The sequence below is a fragment of the Lynx canadensis genome, chromosome B1 (assembly GCF_007474595.2).
Source record: "Lynx canadensis isolate LIC74 chromosome B1, mLynCan4.pri.v2, whole genome shotgun sequence".
Lineage (NCBI taxonomy): Eukaryota > Metazoa > Chordata > Mammalia > Carnivora > Felidae > Lynx > Lynx canadensis.
This window is the reverse complement of record NC_044306.2, coordinates 32,258,784-32,279,342: the sequence shown is the minus strand read 5'-3', so window position 1 is coordinate 32,279,342 and position 20,559 is coordinate 32,258,784. Positions and strand designations below refer to the sequence as shown.

The window sequence follows — 20,559 nt, the reverse complement described above, 5'->3', positions numbered from 1 at the left end:
CAAAGAGTAAAAAACTAGAAAATATATGTTAGAATTTTGAATTATGTTAATTTACCTCTGAGGATTCAGTGCCATCAGATCTGAACTCCAACAACTAGCAGATAAGGCAGGAAGCCATAAAGTTGACATTAACATTAGGACTTCCCACACTGTGACCATCAAAGTAGATGATGAATGTAAAAGTGTCTTAAAAATCGTAGGGCACTATATAAATAATTGTAGTTGTCATTATAACTACAACAGTGAAGAATCTAAAAATCCTAAGGCTGATCACGTTACCTTATTGCCACACCTAATAGGAAAAATCCTGTTTTATGAGTACAATTCCATTCACCATACTGTCAATTCTGCTGAAAGGGAAATAAGCTGCAGATCATTTCAGATCACAGAAAGCTGACAAATGCACACGCATTCCCACGTCTGCCTCTGCAGAGGTAGTACAGGTGCTACAGCACACAGGCAATACAGAAGCTCAGCCTGAGAGGTAAGAAAATGAGGATGCAGAAGGACCAAAATAACTAAAAGATGACGGTGTTTTAAATACACAGAAACATTAGTAAGACAGGAAGCTGATAACATAAAAATAAATGTCTCTGGTTCTCCGTGCCGTGCACCCAGGTAAAACAGACTGTAGCTATTATCTAAGTTCCCAAGGCGACAACCCAGGGAAAGCACCCTGCAAGTAGGTAGGTGTGACTGTAGCCCCGGCAAACAGCCTGCGGGCAGGTGGCTTGGCTGACCCAACTACAAGCCCAAGGTGGCCCCAGACCGGCCCTTGACAGCACAGGGACCAAACCCCGCCCACAACAGGCAAATGGGGCCATTGCAGCTGACTGAAAGCTAAAGCAGCTCAGCCTCAATAGAAGGGCCCACACAACACACACGGGAGACACCTATGCCTGAACTGCCTGGTTCTGGGGAAAGCAAGGGACATGGAACTACAGGGCACTACAGGACCTCTTCTTCATAAGGCCATTACTCTTAAGAGCAGGAGACATAGCTGACTTTCTTAATACGCAGAAACAGACACAGAGAGTTACACAAAATGAGGAAACAGGAATAGATCCCAAATGAAAGAGGACAAAATCAAAGCAAAAGAACTAAATGAAATGGAGATAAGCTATATGCCTGATAGATAATTCAAAGTAATGGTCATAAAGATACTTATGGATTTGAGAAGGGTGGAGGATCTCAGTGAGACCCTTAACAGATGGGAAATATAAAAAAGAACCAATCAGAGATGAAGAACTTAAGTGAAATTAAAACTACACTAGAGGGAATAGATAGTAGACTAGAGGAAGCAGAAGAACGGATTAGTGAGCTGGAGGACAGAATAATGGAAAGCACCCAAGATGAACAGCAAAAAGAAAAAACTCAGTGACATCAAGTGTAGTAACATATGCATTACAGGGATCTCAGAAACAGAAGAGAAAGAAAAGGGGCAGAAATAATAGCTGAAAACTTGCCCAATCTGGGGAAGGAAACAAATCCAGATCCAGGAGGAAAAGAGACCTCAATGGAATCAACTTAAGGAGGTCCACACCAAGAGACATAATAATTAAAATGGCAAAAAGCAGTGATAAAGAGAGAAATTAAAAGCAGCAAGAGAAAAGAAAACAGTTACATACAAGGGAAATCCCATACGGCAATATGCTGATTTTTCAGCAGAAACTGCAGGAATGAAGAGAGTGTAGGACATGAAAGGAAAAAACCTGAGATCAATTATACCCTACCCAGCAAGGCTACCATTCATAATAGAAAAAGAGGTAAAGCATTTCCCAAAACAAAAGATGAAGCAATTCATCGCCGCTAAACCAGTCTTACAAGAAATGTTAAAGGTGATTTTCTGAGTGGAAAGAAAAGGACATAATCAGGAGTAAGAAAATTAGGAATGGAGAACATTTCACAGGTAAATGGAAATATAATAAAAGTAGTAAATGAATCACTTAGAAAACCAGGAGGGAGGTTACAGCACAAAAACAATAAAGTCAATTATACCTATAAAAATAAGTCAAGGGATTTACAAAATAAAAGGATGTAAAGGATGACACTATATACATAAAATGTGTTGGGAGGGGAGTAAAAATTTAGTCCACCTAGAATGGGTTTAACCTTAAGCAACTAAGGGGCACCTGGGTGCCTCAGTCGGTTGAGCGTCCGACTTCAGCTCATGTCATGACCTCGCATTCGTGGGTTGGAGCCCGTGTTGGGCTCTGTGCTGACAGCTCAGAACCTGGAGCCTGTTTCATATCTGTCTCCCTCTCTCTCTGCTCCTCTTATGCTCATGCTCTCAAAAAAAAAAAAAAAAAAAAAAAAATTAAGCAACCATCAACTTTATACGGATACAGAGATGTTATATATGAACCTAATGGTAACCACAAATCAAAAACCCGTAATAGATATGCAAAAAACAAAGAGAAAGGAATCCAAGCAAAATCACTAAAGGAAGCCATCAAACCACAAGGAAAGATAGGAAGAGAAGAAAGTAACCAAGAACTACCCAAATAACTGTAAAACCAGTTAACAAAACGGCAATAAGTACATCCGTATCAATAATGACTTTGAATGTAAATGTACTAAATGCTCCCATCAAAAGATATTGACTGAATGATAAAAAAAGCAAGAACCACCTATATGCTGCCTACAAGAGACTCATTTCAGACCTAATGACACACATAGATTAAAAGTCCTAAGGTAATTATAAGTACGGCTCTGTCCTCAAACCTGACCCTTATGGAATCTCACAAAAAAAAACAAATTTATAAGAAATTCAGTGAAGTTTTCCATCTTCAACCACAGAAAGCATGTCATTCACCCTCCAACTCATCAAATGGTACAAGCAGGTCACCAATAGTCACCAACATGGAGGGTTCAGAACTCAGCTGCTTAGTAAACCAGATGTTCAGAGTTTTGCTACCTTAACTGTATCAAGGGGCATAGGGCTTTGATGAAAGCAGTTATTACCATGATTTCTAATGTATGATAATGGCATTAAGATTATATTTTTTAAATGGTCTTTAAGGGATAAACAAAATATTTACAGGTGAAATAGTGAGTTACTTCAAAATAATCTATAAAGAGGTATAGACAAGATTGTTTATATGTTGATGATACCTTCTGAAGTTACATCTGAGTTAATAGACGTAACAAGCAGGATTCATTATAGTATTCTATTTTTGTATACGCTTGACATTTTGCACATGAAAAAGTCATTAAAAAAAGAAATAAGGAAAAGAAAACGCATGCTGTAGTCTGTCTAGCTCCAACTGTGCTAACACATTAGCCTCTTTGGGCCCAGGCAAGTCTCTAGGTTTCAGTTTCTCAGTCTAACAACAGGGTCATACGTGATGACCATCAAGGTCCCCGTCAGCTCTCACCATTCTAAGTCTTGAATATGCAACAGATATGTAATAGCTGAGTTATTACATCAGCTTCTATGCAGCATGCTGAAGTCACTGATGGCAAAAAGAGTGTGCAGAAGAAACATTCTTAAAGCAGGCCGACAGAATAATGTGGCACAGACATGTTCTGCTCAACAGAGATAGCAGCTGAGATCACCCTGGTTGACAGCAGAATCACATGGTTCCTATGGAAAGGTCTCACAGCCCGTGAAGGATAAATGGGGTGAGAAATTAAGAAAGAGTAGTGGAGGGGTACCTGGGTGGCTCAGTCAGTTAAGCGTCCGACTTTGGCTCAGGTCATGATCTCGCGGTTTGTGGGTTCAAGCCCCGCATTGGGCGCTGTGCTGACAGCTCGGAGCCTGGAATCTGCTTTGGATTCTGTGTCTCCCTCTTTCTCCGCCCCTCCCCTGCTCACACTCTGTCTCTCTCGCTCTCTCAAAAATAAACAAACATTTTTAAAAAATAGTGGAGGGGCACCTGGGTGGCCTAGTCGGCTGAGCGTCCAATTTTGGCTCAGGTCATGATCTCACGGTTCGTGAGTTCGAGCCCCATGTTGGTCTCTGTGCTGACAGCTCAGAGCCTGAAGCCTGCTTCAGATTCTGTGTCCCCCTCTCTCTCCGCCCCACCCCTGCTTGTGCTCTGTCTCTGTCTTTCAAAAATGAATAAATGTTAAAAAAAAAAAAACTTAAAAAAAGAAAGTGGAGCCATTAGGTGTATCAGCAGACTGCTTAGCACACATCATGTTTTGTAGATATGATGGCTATTCATTAGCATTCATCTTCAAATGCCAAGGACAATTAGCAATTAGTTTTGACTTCACAGCCTATATACCCTGGGCAATGAATGACTCTTCAACATGAGCCACTTCTAACGTTAGTAATTAAATTAACAATTCTATAGCACTTCAGTTTATCAACTGTACAGGATGGATAGAACAAGTATTTACAGTTAAGAAAATTATGGTGCAGGTTCAGAGTTAGCATTACTATAATTAAACAGAACTCAAAACCAGCTCTACTGAATGACCCAGACTGTCTTCTTATTTTTGTTTGTTTTATCCTTAACAAAAGCCAGACAAGTGATCTCTCATCATTTCACTATTTAAAGACTAGGTCCTTCAGAGCGCCTGGGTGACTCAGTCAGTTAAGCTTTCTACTCTTGATTTCGGCTCAGGTCGTGATTTCACGATCATGAGATCAAGCCCCGTGTCTGCTGGGCATGGAGCCTGCTTAAGATTCTCTCTCTGCCTCTCCCCCGTGCGTGCATACACACGCTCTCTCTCTCTCTCTCTCAAAATAAGCAAACATTAAAAAATAATAATAAGGACTAGGTCCTTCAAACTTTTTTCTTTGTGCTGTCACTCTTTCACTCATTTTGCTAGCAATGTGGTCCTTCCTCATAAGATGGAACAAGTAGAGTGAAAATAATGGAAATGTATATTGACAGATTTTGTTATAGATCTGTTATTATAAACTTCATGGAAAAATAGGTTGCAAGTAAGGAATACAACTAAAATTATAAAATTCAATAACCATCTATTCAATGACTACTTAAAGCAATGTACTATATTAGGTGTTGTTAATTCAGAAGACATATAGACATGGGCCTTGGTATTAAGGAACCTGAAGTTGTTAGAAGTGAGTACATTTCGCTGCTGGTTCTGCATGTATCCTCTACCCCCAAATTAACATAGGTAATTTTTAGAGAAACACATGCATATACATATGTACAGACATACATACACCTATACCCCTACATACACATTTGACCCTTGAACATGGGTTTGAACTGCATGGGTCCACTTATATGTGGATACTTTATTTTTATGTTTTTAAAGTTTATTTATTTATTGATAATAAGCATGTGCATGTGTGCGTGTAAGTAGGGGAGGGGCAGAGGGAGGGAGAGAATCCCAAGCGGTTCCGTGCTCTCAGCACAGAGCTTGATGCAGCATTTGATCTCACCAACTGTGAGCTCATGACCCGAGCAGAAGTAGAGTCAGATGCTTAACTCACTGAGCCATACAGGCGCCCCATATGTAGATTTTTAAAAATCAATACAGTACAGGACTGTAAATGTATCTTCTCTTCCTGATGATTTTCTTACCATTTTCTTTTCTCTTACTTTATTATAAGAATACAGTATATAATACATATACAAAATATGTGCTAATCGACTGTTTATGTTATCAGTAAGGCTTCTGGTCAACAGCAAACAGTTAGTAGTGACATTTTGGGGGAGTAAAATTATATGCGTATTTTCAACTGCACAGAGGTCAGTGCCCCTAAATCCCGTGGTGCAAAGGTCAAGTGTATATACATACATATATGTAAACACACACACACACACACCACACACGTATGTAGATAAAGAGAGGAGAGCCACGGAGACGCTAACTTACACAGACTGGCACCCCTCATGTTTATTTCAAAATATCTCTGCCAAATACCTCTGGAGCAATTTTTTTTCCCCATTCCACAAATGCAGTTGAATAGCAGATTTCAAAAGTCCTTTTCCGCTTTGCCCTACTAATTTCACTGAAAATAGAAGTTCTGATAAAGTATACTATATTGAGGAGATCAAGATCTAATTTCCAGATTTAATTTCTTATTAGTTGCTAACTCTTTCAGATCCTCACTTATTGAAGGATATCAAAGTTGCAAAACCGACACATTTCACTTTCAGGGTCTTGGGTTTTATCATCCGTTTTCAAGTAAAATCTCTAGTAAGAGAGAGAGATCATTTCTGCTCTTTAAGACCGTTCAACAGACTAAACATTTAATTTTCTCTTGTAACTAAAGAGGATTCTTACGTCAAGCACTGATCCGGAGAGATCAGCTCGTTCAAGATTTGCACAGCAGAGATTAGCATGTGCAAGATTGCAGCGGCTTAAATTGGCCATTTTGAAGTTAATGTATCGAAGGTCCAAACGGGAAAGATCAGCACCACTGAAGTTTAAACCCTAAAATTAAAAAACACAAATTGTCACAAAATTTAAACCATCTGCTATATCACATTTAATTACTATAGCTAACCATCAAGTTTTTTTAGAAGCAATTGGCAGTTCAGTCATTTGGAGTTTACAAGAATACATGATCAGATGGAACTTAGATATAACATGAGTGTCCTTAATGGGTTCTTAGTAAAAGAGACTCTAAATGTAATATTAGAATGCAGCCTGGGTATACCTCATTTATGTGCAGAAATTTCTAAGGAGTGATTTGTTGGCCATGTACGTGTTGTAGGTATTATTTATATAATTAATATATATATAATTATAATATTTATAAAAATATTTATAAGTATTCAATAATTCAAGGTAGTTTAATTTTTTTTAGTATTTATTTTTGAGAGAGACAGAGCGTGAGCGGGGGAGGGACAGAGAGAGAGAGAGAGAGAGAGAGAGAGAGACACAGAATCCGAAGCACAGTCCAGACTCCGAGCTGTCAGCACAGATCCCAACGCAGGACTTGAACTCATGATCTGCACAATCATGACCTGAGCCGAAGCTGGACACTTAACTGCCTGAGCTACCCAGGCAACCCCAAGGTAGTAGTATTCTTAAAATGTAAGTATTGTGGTTTTTAAACCTTTAGTGCTATAATACATAAGAAGTATCTGCCACTGCCTGGCCATACATAACAACTGTACAAAAAATTGACTCTGTATTTTAATAGCTGCAATTTCTATGCCCTACTCAAAAACTGTTACGTGAGGCATATTAGATAATAAAAAATGCTATTACTCCTCTTTTTTTGCTAACCATTTTGGGATTAAATCAATGTTATAACCCATAATTAAATTCTATCTTGCATGAAATAGGAACATAAGGCAAAAAAAAAAAAAAAAAATCCTAGAAGAATGTAAAACTTTACTTACGGCTTTGCTGACACCAATAACTCATGTAAAAGTCTGCTTTAATTACCTGGCAACGCAATTCTGATTTGGTTGGAGTGGCTAGAAGAAATCGAACGAATTCCTTTCTTGATATTGGCGAATGATCCTCTGGTGGTTGAGAATTCTTGAAAAAGATATTAAGAAATCAGTGGAGCATTTTGGGAGACAGCTACAATAAATGTAATACTGGCTAATGTAAAAAGAGCTTTACCTTTATTGCCACTTCCAGGTGTTCAATCAATGAGTCAATACCAAAAAATCTGGCTTCTTCCAACACACCTATCACAATAAAATCGATTTGCCTTTTAATAGAAAACTATTCATTTTAATATTTATGGAATTATTTGTTAAATCCTCACAATACAAGTGAAATTCAACAAGTAGGTTATCAATCAGAAAAGTAACTAATGTTTAGAACATGCATAAAGAGGGGCGCCTGGGTGGCTCAGTCGCTTGAGCGTCCGACTTCGGCTCAGGTCATGATCTCACGGTCCGTGAGTTCGAGCCCCGCGTCAGGCTCTGTGCTGACAGCTCAGAGCCTGGAGCCTGTTTCAGATTCTGTGTCTCCCTCTCTCTCTGCCCCTCCCCTGTTCATGCTCTGTCTCTCTCTGTCTCAAAAATAAATAAACGTTAAAAAAAAAATTAAGAAAAATTTAAAAAAAGAACATGCATAAAGAATATTTTATTTTTTTTTTTGCATAAAGAATATTTTAAAAATATTTGTGAAACAAAGTTTTTCTAAATAGTTTACATTCAGCCAAAGAAAAACATAGAAAACTAATGAATTAGAATGAAAGCCTTTCAGATTTCAAAATTTTCTGAAAATCACTTAAAAAAAAATTTTTTTAAGTGTTTGTATTTATTTTTGAGAGGGAGAACGAGTGGGAGAGGGGCAGAGAGAGAGAGAGAGAGGGAAACACAGAATCTGAAGCAGGCTCCAGGCTCTGAGCTGTCAGCACGGAGCCCGATACAGGGCTCAAACTCATGAGCCGTGAGATCATGACCTGAGCCGAAGATGGACGCTCAACTGACTGAGCCACCCAGGTGCCCCGAAAATCACTTTAAGTAGGCTACAAGCAAAAACTCCTACTATCTCAAGTTCCTAAAATAATTGCTACAGATTTGATTGTGAACCTAATAATAAGTGATTAGTTCACCTAATCGAACATTTCACTGACTTCTTCAATGGAGCAGATCTGAATAAGTTTGTCACAAATATCGTTTACTTAATCAGAAAAATGTAGAAATGAATAAAACTAAATTAGTTTCAACATAAAAGTCAAAAGAATGATTCAGAAACCACTCATAGAAGGAATCAATTTTTAAAAAAAGATTTCCTTTTTTTTTTTTTTTTAATGTTTTATTTGTTTTTCAGAGACAGAGAGAGACAGCATGAGCGGGGGAGGAGCAGAGAAAGAGGGAGACAGAATCTGAAGCAGGCTCCAGGGTCTGAGCTGTCAGCACAGAGTCCGACGCGGGGCTCGAACCCACGAGGGCCGTGAGATCATGACCTGAGCTGAAGTCGGACGCTCAACCGACTGAGCCACCCAGGAGCCCCTTAAAAAAAGATTTCTAAATGACAGAAAAGATTGTATCATTCACTTTCCTTAACTTGGTTAAAAAAAAATCTGCACATTCTCTAGGTGACTTATTATGTAATCTGTATGTTCCTACATCTGTTAAACATCTCCATCAGAGTATTTGGGAATAAATTTGGAATCCATTTTCCTTCAAATGACCTCAGTCATTCGGTTAGCTGGGTCTACTTGTTAAAAAAATTACTAAGGACTCAGAAATTACAAAGAAAATAAGAGACATAATCTCTCCCTTGAAATAGTTGCAAGCTAATAAGGCTAACTGTACGTAGATATGGAAAACCACAGCAGTTATCTGGGAAGATTATGATCTCCTCAGGAAAGGCCCAATTCAACCTCTGATATTCCAGTCGCAAAACAAAGGTCATCTGATGAACAGCACACTACTCAGGCTGTGGCTCTGGCACAACACTTTCTGGTCCACCCCAGAGGGGCTTCCTCTCTGGATCCCTCACGAAGGTGCAGCCACATATCGTAACTGTCCCTGGTAGAAACCCACCACAGAAAGGGTTCTCGTGGGCCTCGCTCTCGGTGTGCCAAGATCTTCTGAGTCAATCAGAAACCTACCCCTCCCACTTCCGCCAAGGGATGCGGTAAAGATTTTTTTCTACTTCTAGGTTCAGAAGCAAACCTTAAAAACTTCCGGAAAAGCCTTATAAATGCAAGAGGCATCTATGGGGGACAGTTGAGAAAAGGAAGGAATATTTAGCACATTTTCTATCAGCACCAGGAAGAATCAGATTTGAATCCCAGCTCTGCCACTTACTACCTTTTTGGTCTTAGAGAAGCTACTTACCCTTTCTCTTAAAGTTCCCATTCACATTTGTGAAATGGGGGTATTATTACTTTACTCACAAAACTGACAGATGTATTAAAAGAAATAGGCATATGGGGCGCCTGGGTGGCGCAGTCGGTTAAGCGTCCGACTTCAGCCAGGTCACCATCTCGCGGTCCGGGAGTTCGAGCCCCGCGTCAGGCTCTGGGCTGATGGCTCAGAGCCTGGAGCCTGTTTCCGATTCTGTGTCTCCCTCTCTCTCTGCCTCTCCCCCATTCATGCTCTGTCTCTCTCTGTCCCAAAAATAAATAAACGTTGGAAAAAAAAAAATTAAAAAAAAAAAAGAGGCATATATATTATCTGGTATAATGCCTGGCACCTTGTAGGTTCTTGATAAATGATCGCCATGATCATTATTACATTGTATGTTTTCTGACATTTAAGACCATTCTCCTTTTACCGTATCAAATGGGAGTTCAGAAAATTTATGTCAACTTCAGGGAAATAAATATTGAAATGCCGGAAAAGTTCTCAAGTTAGAGAATACCTGAAGTGAGATTTAGCAATGAGGTAGGGAACGATGATTTAAATCAGAAAAAGAAGATTTTGAAGACAAATGCAAACAGAAAAGGAAGACATGATTCACTGGAAAAACTGAAGGTCATTAAAGGCAGAAAACAAAAGAAATAATGAAAGTAAGCAAAAAATATATTCACTGATGAAAGCACAAATTAGGAAGAGCAAGACAAGGTCATTTAAGTCAACAGAGGGGAGAGAAATAAGTCAGTGTCAATGATTATAAAGCATATAACTACTTGGGGGCAACTTGTAGCTGAGTTTGGATGGATTTTATACTAATCAGAAGTAATGTTCTATAAAATGAATCCAGTATAGACCTCTGCTTGCTGAACAACTGCATAAATAAGAGCCTTTCCAGCAAGAGACTTGAAAAAGGAGCCAAGCATAGCTTGTCAATAGCCTGTATCGCTGAAGTCTGAGATAGCATGGATGTATATTTCTGACGTTATTTCCTAGGAGGGGAGGATATGAAATGCTATCAGTGATAGCATAGAGAAAAATTAAACGGGGAAGCATCAAAGAGCCCATAGGATGTCCTCAGTGAGATTTAAATGTCCCCAGGAGAAAAAAGTGGCCACTAGAGTATAAGCAGCAGAGTGATCTAGCTGCTGAAAAGCGAAGGATTGTATGAGAGGGTACTATTGCTTATTGTTCTAATGATAATTTCTGCAGAATGACTAAGGTAAAAAAAATAGGTTATACATGGTTTTAAGCAACAGTTGGTAGAAGGTGAAAAATAAATAAAAAAACAACAAGAATTTGTTATGAATAGGTATGGAGCCAGATGAAGGGTCACATAAGGTCACTTTTTGCAATGGGTAAGCCTTAAAGGCAGTATAAAATTTAATACAGCAACAATAAAAGTTACTGTTATCTATTGTTCTACAGAGATTGTAAGCTAGCCCCTCCCTGATTCTGATGGTAGTATTTTCAAGATCAGAAAATTTCACATAAAGTTTTAGATTTCCAGCTTTTCTTTAAAAATCAAGGCTCTGACACCCTAGGTCCACACACCCACATGGCAACAATCTGTAGAAGCTGAGAGAGATTGCACACTCAAGATCACCATGCTCTCCACCAAGTCAAACCAAATTTAGTCACTTCGAGGCCCATCAGTTTTGAATACGCATCTACTGCTTTATAAGAGCTTTGGTCTATATCATCTCCATGGTGTGAATATCCTGTGATGTAGTCAGAGACAAATAGATTCTTAATACTCAGTTTTCAAAGCACACTCAGACTTTCCCCAAGTTAAGCTTGGGGAACTGAGTTGTAAGTCGTAGTACTGAGTTTCTAATCCATTCTTATGATTCTGAAGTAGAACTTCCCCTTTTGACGACTCTACATCTCAGTATAATGGGAAGGTCCATAACCTGAAGTCAAGTCACAGTCCCAGTTCAATTAAAAACAACAAAATCCTTTAGAGTCCCTCGTGATAAAATTTAAATCTATTTAGAATCTAAAATCAGAATTTATGGGTTGTCTAAACATATACCCATAGACACAAAGACTGTGCCTGTTTCTATATCTATATACACTCATATACGTATAAATAATTTGGTTTTAAAAGTGGAAAAGATACACTTCTACCTTATGAAAATATACTATAGTACTAAACAAGTGAAAACAAATTAAATATCCTAAACTTACAAAAATGTGAGGAATCATACTAAAAACTCACCCAATAAATTAATGCCATCATTTACAATGAGCTGTCCATGACGCAAGTAGTTCAAAATGGGTTCAAAGTACTCGGGACTCCGGTCAATTAAGAAAGCTCCTCTATGATCCTGCTTATTTCCCCAGACACCTGTGTCACCATTTCAGCGAAGAAAACCCCCCATAAACAAGAAAAAAAGTTAGAAATTTATGAAGAAAAATTATATTACATACTAGCAAGTTTTTACCCCTGTAAAAATTATTGATACCATTAAAAAAGCACAGAAGGACAAGAGTTAGGTCAATATAGCTACAAACAGATCACACAAAATGTGAAAACCATGTGTTGCACTCACCTTTGTCCTTAAACATGTGGGCCAGCATACTGTCAGGTTCTTTATTCACTAAAGTGCTCCTAAGAATTCAGGGAAAAAAATTGATTTCTCCATTTGTCTTTATAAACAAACATATTTTAAGTCAAGAGTATACTCGATCCCAGCTGCTCTTTCAAAAAGATGCATGCTATAACCTGGTAGGAGTGATGCTGGGGAACAAAAACGTGCAGTAAGTTGCCATTTATCAAAATCCCTTCTAATCTGGCACTTCCTTTGACTCAAATATTGTTTTCGTTTCCTTTAACTTAAAACACTCATCTATCCTTCTAGCAAGCTATCATATCACAATATTCCTGACCTAAACTTAACATGTTTCTTATCCCTTTAATCTAAGCAGCTGTAGTCGCTACAGATTTCAATGTTGTTCATCTTTACTTGTGTTGCATGCGTATTACCTGACATCTAAAGAGCATGGTCTAAAAGCCTGAAATATTTGCTATCTAAAAAGCATGGTCATGCCTTTCATGCTTTCTTTGGAATGACTTGGGAATCATTTTTCTACTCTTGAAAAAACTTTCTAAAAAATGTTTAAGATCACAGAGTACTTTAAGCAGCAATGGAGTGTCTTCTAAGGAAATCAGCAAAATTGCAGGAAAGAACAAACACTACGTAGTGCCCCCCGCCCCGGTCCAACACACACATGTGCACACATTCACATGCACCTACCGTGTAGTTGTAAAGTAACGCCCTCCGACGTTTAACGTTAGCCAGTCTGTGTGAGATCCTGACAACCCTTCAGGTAGTTTAGAATCTGTCTGAGGATCTAGAAATTACAATAAAAAGGTTAAGATTGGGGAACTGGGGAAGATGGCCACAGCATCATTTTTTTTACACTAAAAACACACATAAAAGCATACCAGAGCTACCAGAGACCCACAGACAGCATTTAAGACAAAACTAGGTGATAAGGTATTCCCACCAACACCGAAAGGTAGAAGAGCAATGTGGTACTGGCATCTTTGAAGGAAGAAGCTGCGAGAAACAACAGGGTATGTGATGAACCGAAGAATTCCCAAGTAATCCATACTCATTTCAAAGCTCAGTAAGTCGATCTGAGAACACCATACTCAAAGTGGAAGGCGTATCTGGATGTGGAAATGGATGCAGGCATTTGCAGCGAGAACTGAGCAGGCTGGAAATGAACTCTCGAAACCCACCAACCAAAAATCCCTTCTAGGACAAAGCCCACTACCAAGGATAAGATGTTGGAAAAAGAATCCAGTTGAACAGAACAAAAACAACAGTGACCCAAGAAAAAGGAGTCCAGATAAAAGGCAGAAAGGTCTAGCAGAACCAGAATGTATCAGAAGGTGACTGCCATACATTTCAATACTTCACAAAAACAATAGAAAAGGGAACTCTAGAGCCATGAAATTAGAAAATCTTTCCTGAGTCAGCCCACCTTTCTCAAGTTAAGGAAACAACTTTTATGTTAAATGAGCAACAGAAAATCCCATACAAAAATTTTAAAAGAATTACATCTCTAGACAATGAAAATGTGCCAGAAAGAAATGCCCACAAAATAGATAAAAACTATAATCTAATATTCCAAACATGCTGAAGAAGTTAAGTAATACAAAACATGAAAGAACAATATAACTCAGAATTGAGGTGAAAGAACTCAGGGGAGAATTAGAGCTATAATGAAAAACCAATTCAGGGTGCCTGGTGGCTCAGGTGGTTAAGCGTCCATGTCTTGATTTTGGTTCAGGTCACGATCTCACGGTCATGAGATCGAGCCCCATGTCACGCTCCACGGTGGGCGTGGAGCCTGCATAAGATTCTCTCTCCCTCTCCTTCTGCCCCTTCCCCGCTTGTGTGCGCTCTCTCTCTAAAGAAACGAACAAAAAACAATTCAGAGATGGAGATCAAACGAGAAGAAACCCAAGAGAGAATAAACAGACAAAACCTTAAGGGAAATAAAAGCTGAAAAAGAGGAAAGCTTTAAAAATCCATAAGAAATGAAGAAAGAGATAAAAAGGATTTAAGAGAAGATTCCCAATACAGAACACAAGCACAGAAGATCCCACATGCATACAATAGGAGTCCTGAAATAAGAAAATCAAAGCACAGGGAGAAAATAAACGCATAATTTAAAGTTCAGGAAAACTGTCTTGAAATTAAAAGAACATTTGAAAGTACCTATTGACAGGATCACCACATACCACACAAAATCAACCCAGAACACCCAGAAAGAGTTTACTAAAGAGTTTACTAAAATTACTTTTTAAAGAAAGAGAATAATCCTTGGAGTGGCTTAGGAAAAATAATCATTACGAAAGATCAGATGTTTTGGACACCAACATCTTATGTCAGAGTAAGAGTAACATAGTTAAGATATTTAAAGAAAGAAAATGTGAACCAAGGATTTTTTAGGCACCTTGAGGTATAACTGATATACGATAAAATACACACCATTAAAGTTTGCAATTCGTTCAGTTTTGACACATCATTTTTGACATAACCAGCCAAACTGATTTTCAAGTATAGAAGCCACAAATCATTATTAACTTGTGAGATGTCAGAGAATACTGTTCGTCTCAGAAGTTCTCTGTAAACAATCTACTAGAGAACAAGTTTCAGATGAGCACTGGAGGCATCAACATAAGGACTGGAGGTAAGCATCCAATACACTTAGGAGTAAAGCTAAGTGACAGTTTTAAGAGAGGGTATAGTATATAATGGCTATGCAATGGCTATGCAATTTTTTAAGTAAGGGAAGAAAGGAATGAGCATATGCAAAAAACGTTTAACTGTCTTTAGTAATCATATTGGTACTGAAAGTATTGGAACTGTTACTGACAATTTTCTGTGTGTTTTGTGTGGGATGAAGTAAATGAGTACTTATGTGACATAATTCTATCATTCCCTAGGTCCCTGAAAACCAACGAAAGAAAGGAGACACAGGTGTAAGACAGAGAAAGTTAAATAAAAACCTTAAAATCCCGATTACAAACCAAAGTATGAGTATGAACTCATGAACTCTCTCCTTTTTATATAGCATATAAAACTTTAGATCATATAATATATATTACATATACATTTTGTCTCTAGCTAGCTATGTATTTCTAACTCTGTCCATCAAAAAGCCTAGTAAAAATGATAAACCCAGTAAAAGTGAGTCTGTCTGGCACCCAGACTGTGTGTTGAAATGACATTTCCTACTAAAAGAAACCAAGGCTTCTTGGAAAAAATATTGATCTGGGTCTGCAACGGAAGGATAAGCTGTACACCCTGTTATTCCAGACAGGAAGGAAGTTCTAAAGACCAACGGAGCCGTACTGAAAGGGGTTGAAGAGACTTCCATCAGCCACATGTAAAATACTCCAGGCAGCAATAAACACAGAGCGTGAGAACATATCAAATATTTTTAAACCCAAGAGTTCATAGGGATAAAACAAAAACACAAATTGATTACTTTTTGTTGCGTTTGTATGTGTGCAATGAACCAATTAAGTGACCACTGCCTGCTAACCACTCTGTTAAGCTAATGGATCAGACGTGTGGAAAACTCTGTGCGCACTGTTTTACGGTGGAGACAGAAAAGCGTGTACTTACTTCTAAGTTGGCAGCTGCTGGTGTGCTGATCCTGAGAACTGCCTCTATTCACCAAATACAAGTACCGTGACGGCTTAAACAAATTATTAAATATTCAGGACCAGACTGTATGGAACTGAATATATCAAACACTCAAAGAACAGTTAAGCTGTCTAAGCCTTAGGCTCTTTCTTTTGAGATGCACGACTTTCTTCGAAATACGTGTCCATGTGTGTATGGTTGATACCAAGTCATTTCTGACCCGTTTGATTTGACCACTGGCGAATGATTGTCAAACACTAACTTATACAAGCAATACATGCGCAAAAACCTGTAACATAACCCAGAAATTTCGACATTGCCAAGGAGACAGTTTCAAAACAAAAGTCGTAGTTTCTAAAATTGAAACTACCTTATTTGATGAGTCATATTTGATGAGTCTGTGCACTTTCAGAGCATTTTAAAGGCATGGAAAGGGTGAGGTATCCACACTAAAATATGACAACATAATTCGAATTAAAAATTTAGCTCAACACAGACACCCAATTTAGAATCAAAAAAGGTATGGCGATCTGAATACTGCCACAAGATCCTTTTTAATATTAGGCTTGGGAAGCGCATATAAGATATTTGCCATTTCGTCTTTTTCATTTGGGCAGACAAAATCGGCTTTTAAGGACGTCACTTACCAATAAATGGTTCTCCTTCACACACAAACAAAACATCATCATCCCTGGGGAAAGCAAAATTTAAAAACCACCGTCAAAATCCAGAAATCACCTTAATTATCAATTGATTAGAGGAACTATACCTTAGAATTATGTAGAAGGCAGGTTTTGCTATTAATCTCTATTGCAAAGAAGTTGAATAAGTTTCCAGTGCTTTGCTTAACGTTTGAACTATCTTTGGATTTAAATTCACATAAGATCCCACACATGGAAGAACTTTTAAAATGGAAAAAACTGGGGTGCCTGGGTAGCAGTTGGCTGAGCATCCGACTCTTGATTTCAGCTAAGGTCAAGATACCGTGGTTGTGGGATCAAGCTGAGTGTGGAGCCCACTTAACATTCTCTTTCTCTCTCCCTCTGCCCCTCCCCCACACTTGTGCACAAGTGTGCACGCGCTCTCAAAGTAACATAAAATGAAAAAAACCCACAAAAAGACCAAAACCCACTTTGCAACTTTTGTGAATTCAGCTTTCTTATCTGGTACGATTAAAGCCATAGGCCAACTCTTCTTTTTTTTACTTTAATTCTGTAACCCTAAAAAAATTATTGGAGTTTTCTTCGAAATCATCAGCTGCTCTGTGCTTTCAAAATGAAAAGACATTTTCACGTAACATTTAGGAAGAATATAATTGCAAGTATAACTCTGCTATAAAAACTCACCCACCAGCCCCCTGAATGTAAGACAATTGCACACGGTCCAAAATCCTAGATTATCGGTATGTATCTCCTCCCCTGCCTCAACATATCTCAGCATTAGTGTAAATAAATGATCAGAGATTGCACTGTGAGCCATGAATTCTTAATCAGGTAGATATTTTACAAGGCTTCAGTCCCGGTCTCAGTGTTGTAGAAATTTTTTATTTCCTATAAGACATCATAAGAATATATTGAATGTTTCCTAGCAGAGTCTGTGTTAAGGAGAAACTTCGGTTGATGTAAATCATTCAACAATGAGACGCAATTATCCACTGAAACCAAAAGAAGCTGGGAGACAGATGCTGAAAAACTAAGACATTCTCCCTGATTTGGATTTTAAAGCTAATTCAGTCTGTGCTTTTTTTCTGCTCCATCACCATGCCAGTTAACTCTTCACACTAGTATGAAAATTTGTTTTCTTCTCACTAACAAAAATCAACTACTAAACTGTATGACCTGGGTAAGACGTGGAGGTTCTCAGATGTTTAGTTTCCTCATTCATAAAATGAAGAGATTAGAGGTGATCACCTTCAAAGGCAGTGTATTATATTGAAATGTCATTCTGACCTGAGTTTAAATGAAAACTAAACTTTGTATACTATTGTAATTTCGCACATCATTATCTTCGTACCATCACTTTAAAAAACCCCATGTTTTTTCTTTGCCAATTAAATGAAGTAACTTGAGAAGAGTCAATAGAACGTAAGTGGCATTGAGTCAGTATTTCGTGTTCCATTCCTATCTTCCTTCTTATGCCTCTTCTTCCTTCAAAATTCTATGATCCTGTGAGGATGGCATGAGGTGAACTAACATTTGTTCTAAAGAGATAAATCTGCCTAGGATATTTAAAAAACAAGAACAAAACCCAACAAACACAAAACCACTATTGTGGCAGATCACTGGTGAGTTCACTCTACTTAAAGTTCTCTCTTATCTAGCAGGTTTTTTCCAAAGTAGGTGTTTATTTTGAGACAGAAGGAGAGAGAGAATCCCAAGCAGACTTTGAGCTGTCAGCTCAGAGACCAACTCAGGGCTTGAGCCCATGAAACCGTGAGATCATGACCTGAGCCAAAATCAAAGAGTCTGTCACTTAACCAACTGAGCCACCCAGGTACCCCCAAAGTAGCTCTTGATAAGGTTTATAAAATTCAAAATATTCTAGGAAATGAACTGAATAACAAGCAGTAGCATATAAAATTCAAGAGATAAGATTTCTAACATTAAAAAATGCATGTCTTCAGAGACTGAAGTTCTAGAAGTTCTAGGCATCTGAATTCTGAAACATGCCAAAAAGATATTAGCCAAACCCAAATGATAAGCCAGTGGGGAAAAGAGGCAGAAAAGATGTGGTGAAATTAACACTTGGAAAAAACTTGGCAAATCGGTCATCTTCCAAATGATTTTTGGTGAACTGGTTTTGTGTAAATTGGCCATTTTGCAAATTGGCCTGCTTCTTTGTGAGGACTAGTTTTATAACAAGTAGAGAAGAATCAACATTTTAAGTTTATCTTACAAAAACACACACGTTCGGAGGCGATCAAATCATGAGTTAATGTATGTACGTCAATTTTGTAAAACAAAAATAAATTCTGACCCCCCTGAATTGTAGGCCTTATTAGATCCATCTCTAATAACATGAAGACAAAATTCCTTATAGCCATATATGAACTTTGCAGAAAGACTGTCAGAATATTGGAATAGAGGGCTTTGTATCTTATGCTGTAAGCCCAAATTATTTAAATTCCAAAGAGCAAATTTTAGGCAATCATTTGCCAAGATTCTGTATTCTTAAGGGAACCAGCAGAGCACCAAGACACTGAGGAACACTGTAGAGAGCTTATAAAAAGTGAAGGTTACCTGATCAAAGCAATATCATCAATCAGTCCACCTTTCCCATTATACACACTGGTAGCTTTTATGCCGAGTTTACTGCTGGCCACAGAAAGCAAATCAGATAAAGTTCCATACACAGCAACCACCTGTGAACACACAAGATTAAATGTAATGAATTGCGTTACTTACAAATTAGAAGCTACCATACTAGAAACACGACTAAAAATCAAACTTCAAATAAAAGGAGATTTTGAGAGATTATTAACTTCTAATATTGCTGAAATCCAAAACTAGAGTGTAAGAAATCATCTCTGCCTGAAAAAATCTACAATCTTACGTACGTTACATAGTGCTCCAGTTCTGAAGACAGACCCAAAGTTGATGTGGCTCTGACATTTCCTAGCTGTCAACTTGAGACAAATCAATCTCTTTATGCTTCTGTTGCTTTAATCAGAAATAAATAAAAGTCTCACCTACAATCAGGTCACGGGGATGAAATGAGTTAATGCATGGTACCTGCTTAGCAAAGTGCCTGAGACGTATGAAGTCTTTATAATGTTGCTTTCATGTTATTCCTTTGTTATAGGAATGTTTATTTTAAAAATAGGAATGATATACTGTTTATAACATTTATTACACCAATCACCATACGGAAGGTAACAACTTCCCACTTCATTTACTTCGTTCTTCAATAACTACTAATGTTATAAAAGCCCGATTTTAGCTAACATTCTAAATACAGCAAACAGCTGGGTTACAGTGAATTGATCTCTCCAGCTTTACATTAGGCACAGTCTGATATATGTATAAGCAATGCAAATACTTAGATGGGGGCTGAGAATCTCTCCATGTAGTAAGTTGTTTGTTTGTTTTTGCTCCAATATAATTTTAACTATGGGTTCCCAGTGGCTGAGTTGTACAGTTGTGCCATTATCAGTCAGGATCTCTGAAAATTATGAATGAAATGTAGACGAGGGGCTGAACATGAAGAATGAACAGCCAATCAACTTCCCACAGGATACTGGATAAAGGTGCCATGTGAAATAAGAAACAAGGCTGATCCTTTGTTTACCAGTGACTGGAGTTTAGTAGATGTTGAATTTTTAGTTAGATAAATAAAATGAATAGCAGGGCATAGAGGGAATTGTTGGCCAATATAAGAGTGTGCAATCTTTCATGACAGATTCCAACTGTTTTCTCTTGGATTGTAAGGATAAAAGGACAGAGAAGTATTGTTAGCTGGGGAATTCTAGGGAAGGGTTGTAGGCAAGCATAATTTATAGGGAAGAGGGTGGATTAAAAGATATACACAATCCAAGTGTCCTTAAACGGATGGGTGGATAAACAAAATGTGGTATATACATATAATGGAATACTACTCAGTGTTATTAGAAGGAATGAAATTCTCATACATGCTACAGCATAGATGAATCTTAAAACCCCTTATTAAGTAAAATAAGCCAG

At 38.0% G+C, this 20,559-nt stretch overlaps 1 protein-coding gene across 1 annotated transcript in view; it reads right to left on the bottom strand.

The window, feature by feature from the left end:
• Window positions 1-20,559, bottom strand: part of KCTD9 (potassium channel tetramerization domain containing 9) — a 37,235-nt gene that overhangs the window by 5,692 nt on the left and 10,984 nt on the right. Inside the window, exons 2-9 of the mRNA XM_030312348.2 lie at window positions 19,120-19,241; window positions 16,528-16,571; window positions 12,968-13,064; window positions 12,263-12,321; window positions 11,929-12,057; window positions 7,510-7,577; window positions 7,327-7,422; window positions 6,214-6,363 (exon numbers count right to left, since the gene is read on the bottom strand). Coding sequence (XP_030168208.1) covers window positions 6,214-6,363; window positions 7,327-7,422; window positions 7,510-7,577; window positions 11,929-12,057; window positions 12,263-12,321; window positions 12,968-13,064; window positions 16,528-16,571; window positions 19,120-19,241 — 765 coding nt within the window. The remainder of the gene's footprint in view (window positions 1-6,213; window positions 6,364-7,326; window positions 7,423-7,509; window positions 7,578-11,928; window positions 12,058-12,262; window positions 12,322-12,967; window positions 13,065-16,527; window positions 16,572-19,119; window positions 19,242-20,559) is intronic.